Source organism: Tupaia chinensis, unplaced genomic scaffold (assembly GCF_000334495.1).
Source record: "Tupaia chinensis unplaced genomic scaffold, TupChi_1.0 Scaffold000238_1, whole genome shotgun sequence".
Taxonomy (NCBI): domain Eukaryota; kingdom Metazoa; phylum Chordata; class Mammalia; order Scandentia; family Tupaiidae; genus Tupaia; species Tupaia belangeri.
The window spans coordinates 1,029,645-1,041,464 of NW_006159716.1; the positions used below are offsets into that span (position 1 = coordinate 1,029,645).

The 11,820-nt window shown below is 50.2% G+C and overlaps 1 protein-coding gene across 1 annotated transcript in view; it reads right to left on the minus strand.

Moving 5' to 3' along the window:
• PPP2R5D (protein phosphatase 2 regulatory subunit B'delta) overlaps positions 1 to 11,820 on the minus strand; it is a 26,467-nt gene that overhangs the window by 3,656 nt on the left and 10,991 nt on the right. Inside the window, exons 3-6 of the mRNA XM_006148543.2 lie at positions 925 to 1,123; positions 512 to 711; positions 315 to 425; positions 98 to 190 (exon numbers count right to left, since the gene is read on the minus strand). Of these exons, the coding sequence (XP_006148605.1) occupies positions 98 to 190; positions 315 to 425; positions 512 to 711; positions 925 to 1,123 (603 nt within the window). The remainder of the gene's footprint in view (positions 1 to 97; positions 191 to 314; positions 426 to 511; positions 712 to 924; positions 1,124 to 11,820) is intronic.

The window sequence follows — 11,820 nt, forward strand, 5'->3', positions numbered from 1 at the left end:
CTGCTGAAGGGAGACAGCGCAGCTGGCACACAGGTGAGGGAGGCACGGGAACTGATGGATAGGGATAGACGGATGGACAGGAACCTCAGGGACTCACAGCAAGGACGAACTTCTGGTCAATGTACTTCTTGGCAATGTTTGGCTGGAAATCAGGAGACTCGAGGAAACGTAAGAAAAACTCATACACGAGCTGTGGAAGAGAGGAACCTCCACTGAGGGCGTACTCTCCACGGACTGGGAGACGCCCTGCGCCGCAGGCCTCACCGTGCCCCCACCCCTGCCGCCACGGCCCACCTGCCCCCTTGCCCTGGTACCTGGAGATGTGGCCATGCAGCTTCCAGCGTGGGCTCGTCTTCCTCTGGGTCAAACTCGGCCCCTGTGGGATTTGATGAAGGTGGCAGTGTCCGGAAGAGGTTCACTGAAAACTGAGGGAGAGGGCCAAGGTCAGCGCTCCATCCAGGCCTGCCTGGGCCCCGTGCCCCTGCCCCCCGTGCCCCTCCCCTGTGCCCACCATGGTGACGGCCTCAGGGTAAATGGCCTCAGTGACGACGTCGCGGCTGTGGGTGATGTACTCCACCATCTCGTTGAGTCCTGCCCTCTTCACCTCTTTGAACTTGAGGTCGCTGAGCGGGTCGGACACGAAGTCGAAGAGGACGCAGCACTGGCGCAGCTTCTGGATGAACAGCTCCTCCCGCTCCTGGGTTGGCGAGTCTGCAGGGCCCCGCGGTCAGGTCCTCCTCTGCAGCCCTCACTGTCACGCCTACTTGCCTTACAGGGCTCTCCCAGACCCCGCCCCACCGCCATCCTTCTCCCTGGCACTCCCAACCACATACTCCAGAACTCTCGTCCCCCAGTACCCTAAACCTCCATACTGCCCATGCCCAGTGCCCAGGCCTGGTACACAGCAGCTCTGCTTGCAAGTACCTTTCAGGGCAGGAAGCTTCTGCAGCTCCCGGTTCTTGCTGAGGTTGAAGCGGGAGGAGCTTTGCCGTCGCTCCTTCTTGACAATCTGAGGCCCTCCTGAGTACTTGATTTTGCTGAGCTGCGTGGGGGGCGGTGTGCTGTTGCTGGGACGCTTGTTGGATGACTGCGGCTGAGACTGGGGTTGGGGCTGGGGCTGGGCCTGGTCAAACAAGGAAGCGGTTGAAGTCCACTCCCCCAGATGTCTCCCACCCTGGCAGGCCACCCCGCTACCCGTTGGGTTATGCCTGCACAGGCCTGGGCAGCTCCCTCCTGTCCCAGGGGAACTGAGGCCGGGCCCACAGAGATGACTGTACATTGCAGCTCTGGAAGGGAGCAGTCGAGAAGTCAGTCCTGTCTCCCAAAGTGATGCCCACTGCCTGGACATTAACATGTGCACCCCAGTTTATGGTCAGGCAAACCAACTGATGGACAGATGGTGACAGTAGTCAAAAGAGTGGGAGACCAGCAGATGGTGTAATGATTACGTCGCTAGACTCCCATGTAGTTGACTGCAGTTCGAGTCCCAGGCCTGGTGGCTTAAATCTCACACCAGGCACATGTGCGTGCGTGCCCAAAACCCCAAGAGGAGGATGGAGGAGAAGGGATTGTGGTATGGCCATCCCCCTGGGGGGTGATTTCTCAATTTCTGTCTCTCTGTCTCTCCAGTGAGCATATGATGTGCCCTATAGCAAAAAACTATCTCAAAAAATAAAGAGAACAGTTACCTTGTCAGGACAGGGGTAACAGTGGGGAAGGGGGTTCAGGTACTGACTGAGAAGAGACATAAAGAACTTTCTTGGGATGGAAATATTCCGTATCCTGACTGGGATAAAAAAACCTGAAAATTCCCTGAACAGTAAAGCTAAAATGACTACTCAATGTGGAACATTCTTCAATGAAAGAGTAAAAGAAAGAAATGTATTCCCGTATCTCAGTAGTTTAACTACGAGAAATTCACCTTAGTAAACCCCTAAATTTAGGGCCAAGAGATGGCACAGAGATTAAGGCAGCTGGGTCCTGCATGGCCAACTGCGCGGTTTGAGTCCTGAGTCCAGCAGCTTGAAAAACAGGCCAGGCACATGTGCATGCCCAAGACTCCCAGAGGAGAGGGGAGGAGAAGGGACTGCAATGTAGCCATCCTCCCTGGGGGGCGCTTCCTCACTCCTCCCGCCCCTTCCCCCTGCTGGCCCGGGCTCTATGTCCTGTGAGTGCACACATTCTATAGCAAACAAACAAACAAACAATCCTATAGTTCACAAAAAGCTTTTGGCCTGGTCCCATAGCCCAGTGGTTAAGGGAGCCACTTCCCACATGGCTAACTAGCAGTTCAAATCCTGGTCCTGACAGCTCGAAAACCATACACTGTCCCAAATCCTGATAGGATGGAGACATGGAGGAGAAGGGATTGTGGTGGGGCCGTGCCCATAGTACTTTCTCCCTCTCTCCTCTATCTGTGTCTCTCTCTTTTTATTTAATTTTTTTGAGAGTTTTTGCTATAGGGTGCGTGCGCTCGCCAGACAGACAGAGAGACAGAAAGCGAGAAATCACCCCCCGGGGGGATGGCCACGCCACAATCCCTTCTCCTCCATTCTGCTCTCGGGATCTTGGGCATGCACACACACGCACCCGGCATGAATCTGTCTGTATCTCTCTGGAGTGAGTGCACATATCCCCTGTCAACTAAAAGAAAAGGCTTTGTGTGGAAATACATTTTTTTGTAGAGAGATTTTTTTTATATATATATAGGGCTCGTGTGCTCACTGGAGAAAGCAAGAAATCACTGCCCCAGAGGGATGGCCATGCCACAATCCCTTCTCCTCCATTTTCCTCTTGAGATTTTGGGCATGGACGTACACATAAGCAGTCTAGGTCCAGGACTCACCAGGTCCAGGACTTGAACCGCCATTGACTACATGGGAATCTAATGATGTAACCATTATACAATTTGCTGGTCCCGTGTGCAAATACTTTTAACTGCTTCATTTATAACAAGGAAATGAATGGAGTATCATGGAGCTTAAATCATGATTGCGGGCCAGCAGTAGCATGGTGGTTAAACTGCTGGACTGCCACATGGTTGGCCAGTGTCTCTCAAATAAAAAAAAACTGTTGGGGGACCAGCAGTTAGCGTATTGGCTATGTCACTGGACTCCCACGTAGTCGACTGCGGTTCGAGTCCCGGCCCCGTGGCTTAAAACTCACGCCGGGTGCGTGTGCGTGCGTGCCCAAGATCCTGAGAGGAGAATGGAGGAGAAGGGATTGTGGTGTGGCCATCCCTCCTGGGGGGTGATTTCTCACTTTCTATCTCTCTGTCTCTCTCTGCCTGTCTGGCGAACGCACACGCCCTATGGCAAAAAAGCCTCTCAAAAAAAAAAAAAAATGTTGGGACCAGCAGATGGCATAATGGTTACTTTGCTGGTTCGACTACAGTTCGAATCCTGGATCAGGTGGCTTAAAACACACCGCATGTGTATGTGCGTGCCCATCCCCCTTGGGGGTTGATTTCTCGCTGTCTCTCAGGTGAGTTCATATGCCCTATAGCAAAAATCTCTCTCTCTCAAAAAGAATTGTTTATGAAGTGTGCATCATAAATATAATTACACAGGGTTCTGCTGTCAAAATTATTTACATAGTCATCATAATTTACCCCAAATTGGAGATAAATCTTTTGGGAGGGGGGGAAATGCCTGCTCAGAGGCATAAAAATGCTGAGACCTTGGGACAAGCAGTTGGCATAATGGCTACATCATTGGACTCCCCTGTAGTCGATCGCGGTTCACATCCCGGACCCGGTGGCTTAAAACTCACGCCAGGCGCGTGTGCGTGCGTGCCCAAGATCCCGAGAGGAGAATGGAGGAGAGGGGATTGAGGCGTGGCCATCCCCTCTGGGAGGTGACTTCTCGCATTCTGTCTCTCCATCTCTCTCTGTCTTTCTGGCGAGCATACTTGCCCTATAGCAAAAACCTCTCAAAAATAAAAAAATGCTGAGACCTTAATTCTTCTTCTTCTTTTTTTTTTTTTTTGTAGGGTTTTTGCCATAAGGCATGTGCACTGATTCACCAGGAGAGAAACAAAGGCAGTGAGAAGAAAAATGAGAGATCACACTCCAGGGTAGTGGCCGTACCATAATCCCTTGTCCTCTCTCAGGATCTTGGGCCTGCACATGCACGTGCCTGGTGTGATTTTCCAGCCGCCAGTTCTGGAATTCGAACCAAGATCGGCCATGTGGGAGTCCAGCGCCTTAACCATTATGCCATCTGTTGGCCTCATAGCCTTAATTCTCTCTTTTTTTTGCGCTATAGGGCGCATGAACTTGCCAGAAAAATAAAGAGAAACAGAGAGAAAGTGAGAAATCACCTCCTGGGGGGACGGCCACAATGCAATCCCTTCTCCTCCATTCTCTTCTTGGGATCTTGTACATGTGCCTGGCGCAAGTTTAAGCCACCAGGTCCAGGACTCAAACTACAGTTGACTACATGGGAGTCCAGTGACATAGCCATTATGCCAACTGCTGGTCCCTGCAGCCTTAATCTGCCAAAATATAAAGCTAACAGAGGAATCAGCAGATGGTGTAAAGGTTACATCACTGGACTCCCACGTAGTCAACCGTGGTTCAAATCCTGGAACCAGCAGCTTAAAACTCACACGAGGTGTGTGTGTGTATGCCCAATATCCTGAGAGGAGAATTGAGGAGAAGGGATTGCGGCGTGGCCATCCCTTCTTGGGGGGTGATTTCTCACTTTCTGTCTCTTTAGTGAGCACAGGCACCCTATAGCAAAAATCTCTCACTAAAAGGAAAAGAGAACTGCTGTAAACAGCTGATTTGGAAATATAAAAGTTGATCTCAGGGGAAAGAGCTAAGCGCTGACGGTTTGGCTGTGATAGCAAGCACTGGATGCTGTGCTTGTTCATCAGTGGCAGTTCGATTCCCACTCCACCCTACAAAGCCAGGTGGCACACACCTATTGTCCCAGCTACTTCCGGAGGCGGAGGCACAGTGAGATCCTAAAATACCTTCCCCACACACACATCCAAGAGCTAGGAATCAAAACTGGCCGCACAGAGGAAGGGGGAGAGCGGGGCCTGGGGCGGGGGCTGCTCTCTTCATTACAAACCCTAGGTCGGCTGACTTTCTCAACAATGTACATATTATCACACAGATAGAAACTTAAACAAACAAAAGCCTAAAACTGCCTAATGACAGAAAATTGCTTCCTATGCTAAGTTAAATAAGGATGATGCAAAACTATATATGCAAAATGAGCTCACCCACATTAAAACACATGCCCAGAACCCAAAAGTAGGTTCAGAAAACCGAGAACAAGAGTAAGTCCACCATTGTGTTCATGACGGTCTCCTGTAGTAGAATTGCAGATGACTGTCCCTACTTTCCTACATTTTCGACAAGCTGGCACTATGTTTATAAAGAGAAATACAGCTCGTTCCAGAGCAGTCCCTTTTAAAACGGATAGTTCCCAGCCCTGAGTGTCAGAGCCCCAAGAAGCCCATTTGCAGAAGGCTAAACAAAGGTATTTCTGGACAAAGGTAACCTCACGCTGGGAGAGAAGAAAGACTGAACCGCAGGATGGCCCTTCCCCACTCAGGCTGCAACAGAATTGGCGGTGAGGCCACGTCCAGCTAGGTACCTTCACCCCAGGTAAAGACTTCACAGCCACCATCCCCTCTCCTGTCTGGGCCCCAATCCCAAACGCTTACATCTGAAACCATCTGGAATGGGGAAGGGACAGAAATGCTATCCTTTATATAATTCTATTTTCTTTAAAGAGAGATTTTTGCAATAGGGTGTGTGCGTTCACCAGAGAGACAGAGAGGGGCAGAGAAATAGAAAGCGAGAAATCAACCCCCAAGGAGGATGGCCATGCCGTAACCCCTTCTCCTCCATTCTCCTCTTGGGATCTTCGGCACACACGCATATGCAACCGGATGTGTGAGTTTCAAGCTGCCAAGTCTGGGCTCAGACTGCAGTTGGCCATGGGGGAGTCCAGCCACAGAACCAGCCATCCACTGACCCCCTTTTTTTGTTAACTGTGAGAGAGCACGTGTGCTGGCCAGAGAGACAAAGGAAGATGAGGAAGAAAGCGTCCATGATGGAGCATGATCACGCGGCAATCCCTTCTGCATTTTTCCATCCGATAGGGATTTGGAGCATGCACAAATTTTTTTAGAGGTTTTTGTTATAGGGCATGTGCGCTCGCCAGAAAGAGAGAGACAGAGAGACAGAAAGAGAGAAATCACCTCCCGGGGGGGATGGCCACGCTGCAATCCCTTCTCCTCCACTCTCCTCTCGGGATCTTGGGCACGCACGCACACGTACCCAGCGTGACTTTAAGCCACTGTGTCCGGTACTTGAACTGCGGTCGACTACATAGGAGTCCAGTGACATAGCCATTACACCAACTGCTGGTCCCCCTGATGTGTTTTTCAATCCACCAGAGTTGGGATTCAAACCACGGTCAACCATATGGGATCCCACTTCCTTAACCACCAGGCTGCCAGGCTGGCTCAATACTCTAAACCTTTTATAAAAACAATTATGTCAGGGGCCATCAAGTGGCATGAAGATTATGGTGTTGGATCCTTATATAGCTGACTTCAGGGTTTCAATCCTGGACCTGGTGGTTTGAAAAACAAGCCAGGTGCGTGCATGTCCAAAATCCTGAGAGGAAAATGGAGGAGAAGGGATCATGGAGCAGTTATCCCCCTGGGGGTTACTTTCTCACTCACTTCCTCTCCCTCTCTCTCTCTCTCTCTGCAACAACATGGGTCCTATAGTATAAACCTTAACAACAACAACAACGAATCACAGTAAAAACTTAAAAACAAACAAACAAAACAACCAACATGGCTTTTGAGCCATCTGGGGATGACAGGACAGGAGCGGAACCCTGGGGCCAGCCTGAGCAAGCCTGTGGGTCTAGTGTGCCTCAGGGCCACACCCTGGCCATTTTGCTGTCTCCTTTAACACCGATTTTAACTGAGGAACACAAAGAAGGGGCAGGAGCAGCGGGCACACCCCTTTCCTGTCAGACCAGCGTCCAGCCAGTGCAGTCTTTTCTTTTTTTTTTTTTCTTTTGCTATAGGGTGTGTGTGCTCACCAGAGAGACAAACAGAAAATGAGAAAACAGCCCACTGTGCAATCCCGTCTCCTCTCGGGATTTTGGGCACACATGCATTCGGCTTGAGTTTCAAGTTTCCAGGTCCAGGCCTCAAACCGTGGTTGGTCACGTGGGAGTCCAGCGACATAACTATTATGCCATCTGCCCGTCCCAAGCCAGTGTAGTCTTTTTTTTTTTTTGAGAGGTTTTTGCTATAGGGCACATGTGCTCGCCAGAAAGACAGAGAAAAACACAGACAGAAAGCGAGAAATCACTACCACCACCACCCCACAGGGGTAATGGCCACTCCACCATCCCTTCTCCTCTATTATCCTCTCGGGATCTTGGGCACACACGCGTATGCACCCGACATGGGTTTAAGCTACTGGGTCTGGGACTCAAACTGTGGTTGACTACATGGGAGTCCAGTGACATAGCCGTTACACCAACTGCTGGTCCTGCCAGTGAAGTCTTAAAGTTCGTTTATTTCTTCCATAAGAGAGAAAGACACACGCAGCACCCCCAATGCTGCCATCCACACTCAGCTCGAGCCATATGCATCCAGACCTTCCCCTGCTTTGATGTCTTTGCCTTAGAAACAACCTATTCCTTATCAGTGGATCTTAGTGATCAAGAACACACTCACAGGACCAGCGGGTGGCGTGGTGGTTAAGGCGCTGGACACTACCACATGACCGACCACGGTTTGAGTCCCGGACCTGGTGGCTGTTTTCTCACCTTTCTCTCTCTCGCTCTCTCTCAGGGTCCCTCTCTGATCAAATTAAAAAATAAATGAATGGATAAAGTTAAAAAATAATTCTTAAAAACAAAAACAAAACACAAACACACAGACTTGCACTGGACTTCCTGGGTTTGGCTCCTGGCTCTGCCACCTACCAGCCGAGTGACCTCTCGGAAGTCCTATAGCCTCTCTGGGCTCCCCGTCTGTAGAATAGGGTGACAGTACTACCTACCTCATAGGGCTGGAATAGGACTGAAACGAATAGCACGTCTGACAAGAGGCATCTTTTTCTTCTGCTACTATTATTTCCCACACCTGGATTCTAGGAATCCAGCCTAGAAACTCCTTCCTGTGCTAGTACACCTTACATGTCCCTCTGAGTTCATCATCCTCCCTGTATGCAAATGCAGAACACAGGAATTGTTGCATCTCTCAAGACCCGGCTTACAGTTTCTCCTAAAAAGTGTTCCCCGATCACCCCAGCCCTCGGATGCCTTCCTCGCACACCTGACACTACTCTTCTGTGCCACTGGCTCTGTGACCACTCACCTCTTGCTCCACGTGTTTACATGCCACGCCCCAGCTAGACCACACTCCCTGGAAAGCCAGGAGCCCGGGTTTTGTCCCTGTGCCCCCCCCCACCCCCTGGCACCCGACTGATGAGCATTCAGAATGGTTGACTGGCTGACGGAGTCATGGCTCTCAGTTCTGCTCAGACCCGTCCTCTCCTGTCCTGACTTAGGAACCCTCAGAACGGAGCACTGAACAGCACCAGAAGGCAAGGCAGGAGGGGGACCCATGATGACACGGGGTGAGGAGCTCAGTGCTGGCCTTAGGAATCCAGAACACCTCTCTCTCCATCCTCCCAGGTAAGAGGCAGACACCTGGCACCTCCGAGAACTCCACACTGAGCGGACATCAGAGAAAGGAGGCATTCTTCCCAGAAAGGCAAGCAAGACCTCAATTTTCTCTGCTAATAAGGGCGTTGGACTAGACAGTGGTTTCCTAACCATTCTCCAAGCTAGGATTCGAGAGAGCGGAGGGCTGCTTGGCTGAAATAATCATGTTTAAAAACCACCCAACGAGTTGCCGCCTACGGTCCCTTCCACACTGGGAGTGTGTTATTGAAGGCTGGGGTGGCCTGACAGCAGCTGGGCGGGCTCAGCCTGCCCTGCCCCCACCCCACTGGTCACCCCGGGTTTATAAGGACCATTGGCTCCCAGGCCCCAGACACAAGGAGCATCTGAGAGACAGCTGGTCCAGCCAGCACAGCCCCGGGCTGCCAAGCCCCAATGGGCCGTCCTCTGTCTGTTCACCCATGTTTGTCAGGAGGGTGGTGTGGAGATAATCGGCCAACCACTTCATGAATTCAGTCGTTTCTCTTAAAAGCTCCAACTTTGGGATCAGCAAATGTCGTAACAGTTACGTTGCTGGACTTCCATGTAGTCAACTGCAGTTTTTTGGGGTTTTTTTTTGAGAGGTTTTTGCTATAGGGCGCATGCACTCGCCAGACAGACAGAGAGAGACAGAGAGATAGAAAGTGAGAAATCACCCCCCGGGGGCATGGCCACGCCGCAATCCCTTCTCCTCCATTCTCCTCTCGGGATCTTGGGCACGCACGCACATGCGCCCGGCGTGAGTTTTAAGCCACCGGGTCCGGGACGTGAACCGCGGTTGACTACGTGGGAGTCCAGTGACATAGCCATTACGGTAACTGCTTGTCCCAGTCAACTGCAGTTTGAGTTCCAGACCTGGCGAATTAAAACTCACACCGGGCACGTGTGCAAGTGTGCGTGCCCAAAATCCTGAGAAGAGAGCGGAGGAGAAGGGATTGCGTGGCCATCCCCTTTGGGGAGTGATTTCTCGCCTTTCGTCTGTTTATCTGTCTGACAGCAAAAACTTCTCTTCAAATAAACAAAACCTCCAACTTCAGACTTTTCCTCTTCCCCTCCACTCACCTGGGTTAGGGGTAGGAGGCAAGTGCATCCCTGAAGAACCTTCCTTTCTTTTCTTTTTCTTTTTTTAATTTTTTTTTTTTTTGACATCGAGTACAAGCTCTTACCGGAAAGAAGTGTGTGTTTGTGTGTGTGGGTTGAGGCTGTGCTGCAATCCTTCCTCCATCCTCCTCTCAGCGTTTTGGACATGCATACACATGTACCCAGCATGTTTTTCAAGCTGCCAGGTCTGGGATTTAAACTAAGCAGCTGGCCATGTGGGGTCCAGCCACTTTAACCACCACACCACGGCCTGGCCCATTCCCCTGGAGGCCCTTCTGCAGCCATCACAGCAGAGGTGGACGCTGACCAGAGGCAGCCAGCCAACATGCCGTCCATTCCTACTTTGTCCTGCCCAGTCCCACTTCTGAGACCTCCAGAGGCCACCCTCTCTGCCTGAGGGACTCCTTCCATTTCCACACTTTCAACAGCACCCCCACTCCAAGAGGCCTTCCTAGGTCCAAGCCTCCAGCAACCAGTGACACCCTGGGTTTACGTACTGTGCTCATCAGGAGAGTCCAGCTAAATTCACCTGCTCTGAACCAATCCGTCCAACCTAATCTGAACACAGCCACCACTGATAAGTAAACCCAATGATTTAAATATAAATATGAGCCAGAAATATAATTTAAGCATTATTTGAAAAGTATCATTAAGGGACCGGATGGCATAATGGTTACATCGCTGGATTCCCACATGGCTGACTGTGGTTCAGGTCCTGGACCCAGAGGCTTGAAACTCATGCCAGGCGTGTGTGCACGTGTGCCCAAAATCCCAAGAGGAGAATGTAGGAAACGGGATTGTGGCATAGCCATCCCCCTGTTTTCTGTTTCTCTATCTGTTTCAATTTCTTCTTTTTAAAAATTATTTTTATTATTTTATTTAACTTTATTTAGTTATTTTCTTTAATTTGACCAGAGAGTGAGCGAGAGAGAGAGAAAGTGAGAAAGTAAACTGCCAGGTCCAGGACTTGAACTGCGGTCGCCCATGTGGGAGTCCAGCACCCTTAACCACCATGCCACCTCCCCAGCCCCTGTTTCTGTTTCTCTGTCTCTGTTTCTTTGTCTCTCTGTCTCTCTGGTGAGTACACATACCCTATAGCAAAAATCTCTCTTAAAAAAAAAGGATTATAAAAGATGAAACCAAATCAAAAGAGAAAAATGCAAAGATTAAATATTTTATCTTTGCATAATGAACTACCTGACCTAATAAATGAAGATCATTTTTAGTTTAAAACTCCAAAAATTGCAGAGGCATTCTCTCCCTTGGTGACATCGATAGCTCTGTCTACCTGTGCTTCCTTCCTTTGTTTAGTCGCTAAATATCACGCCAAGTGTTAAAGATGAAAAGGTGACGGGACCAGCAGTTAGTGTAATGGCTATGTCGCTGGACTCCCATGTAGTCGACCACGGTTCGAGTCCCGGATCCAGTGGCTTGAACTCACACCAGGCGCACATGCACGTGTGCCCAAGATCCCAAAATCGCGAGAGGAGAATGGAGGAGAAGGGACTGCGGCGTGGCCATCCCCTTTGGGAGATGATTTCTCACTTTCTCTCTGTCTCTCTCTGTCTTTCTGGTGAGCGCACGCACCCTAAAACCCCCAAAAAAAAAAAAAAAAAAAAAAAAAAGACTCAGGGCCCTCATAGAGGCAGTTCTTTGGCTTGGATTATTTCTCTCTCCCTCTCCTTTTTCTGCCTACTAAACTCACGTTTATTCTTTAAGTGCCAAATCATAGTCTCTCTTCTGGGACATCTTTTCTAATTCTTCCAGGCAGAGTTTCTGTCCTGTCCTCTGTGTCCCAGTATCTTTTGTGACTCTCTGTTTTTGGATTTCTCGCATATCATCAACCTGCTGACTGGACTGTGAGCTCTTTGAAGGCAGGGGCCATGACTTAGTCACTTTTTAATCTTTTTTTTGGTGTGGGAGAGATTTTCACTATAGGGCGCGTGCGCTCGCCAGACAGACAGAGAGAGACATAGAGACAGAAAGCGAGAAATCACCCCCG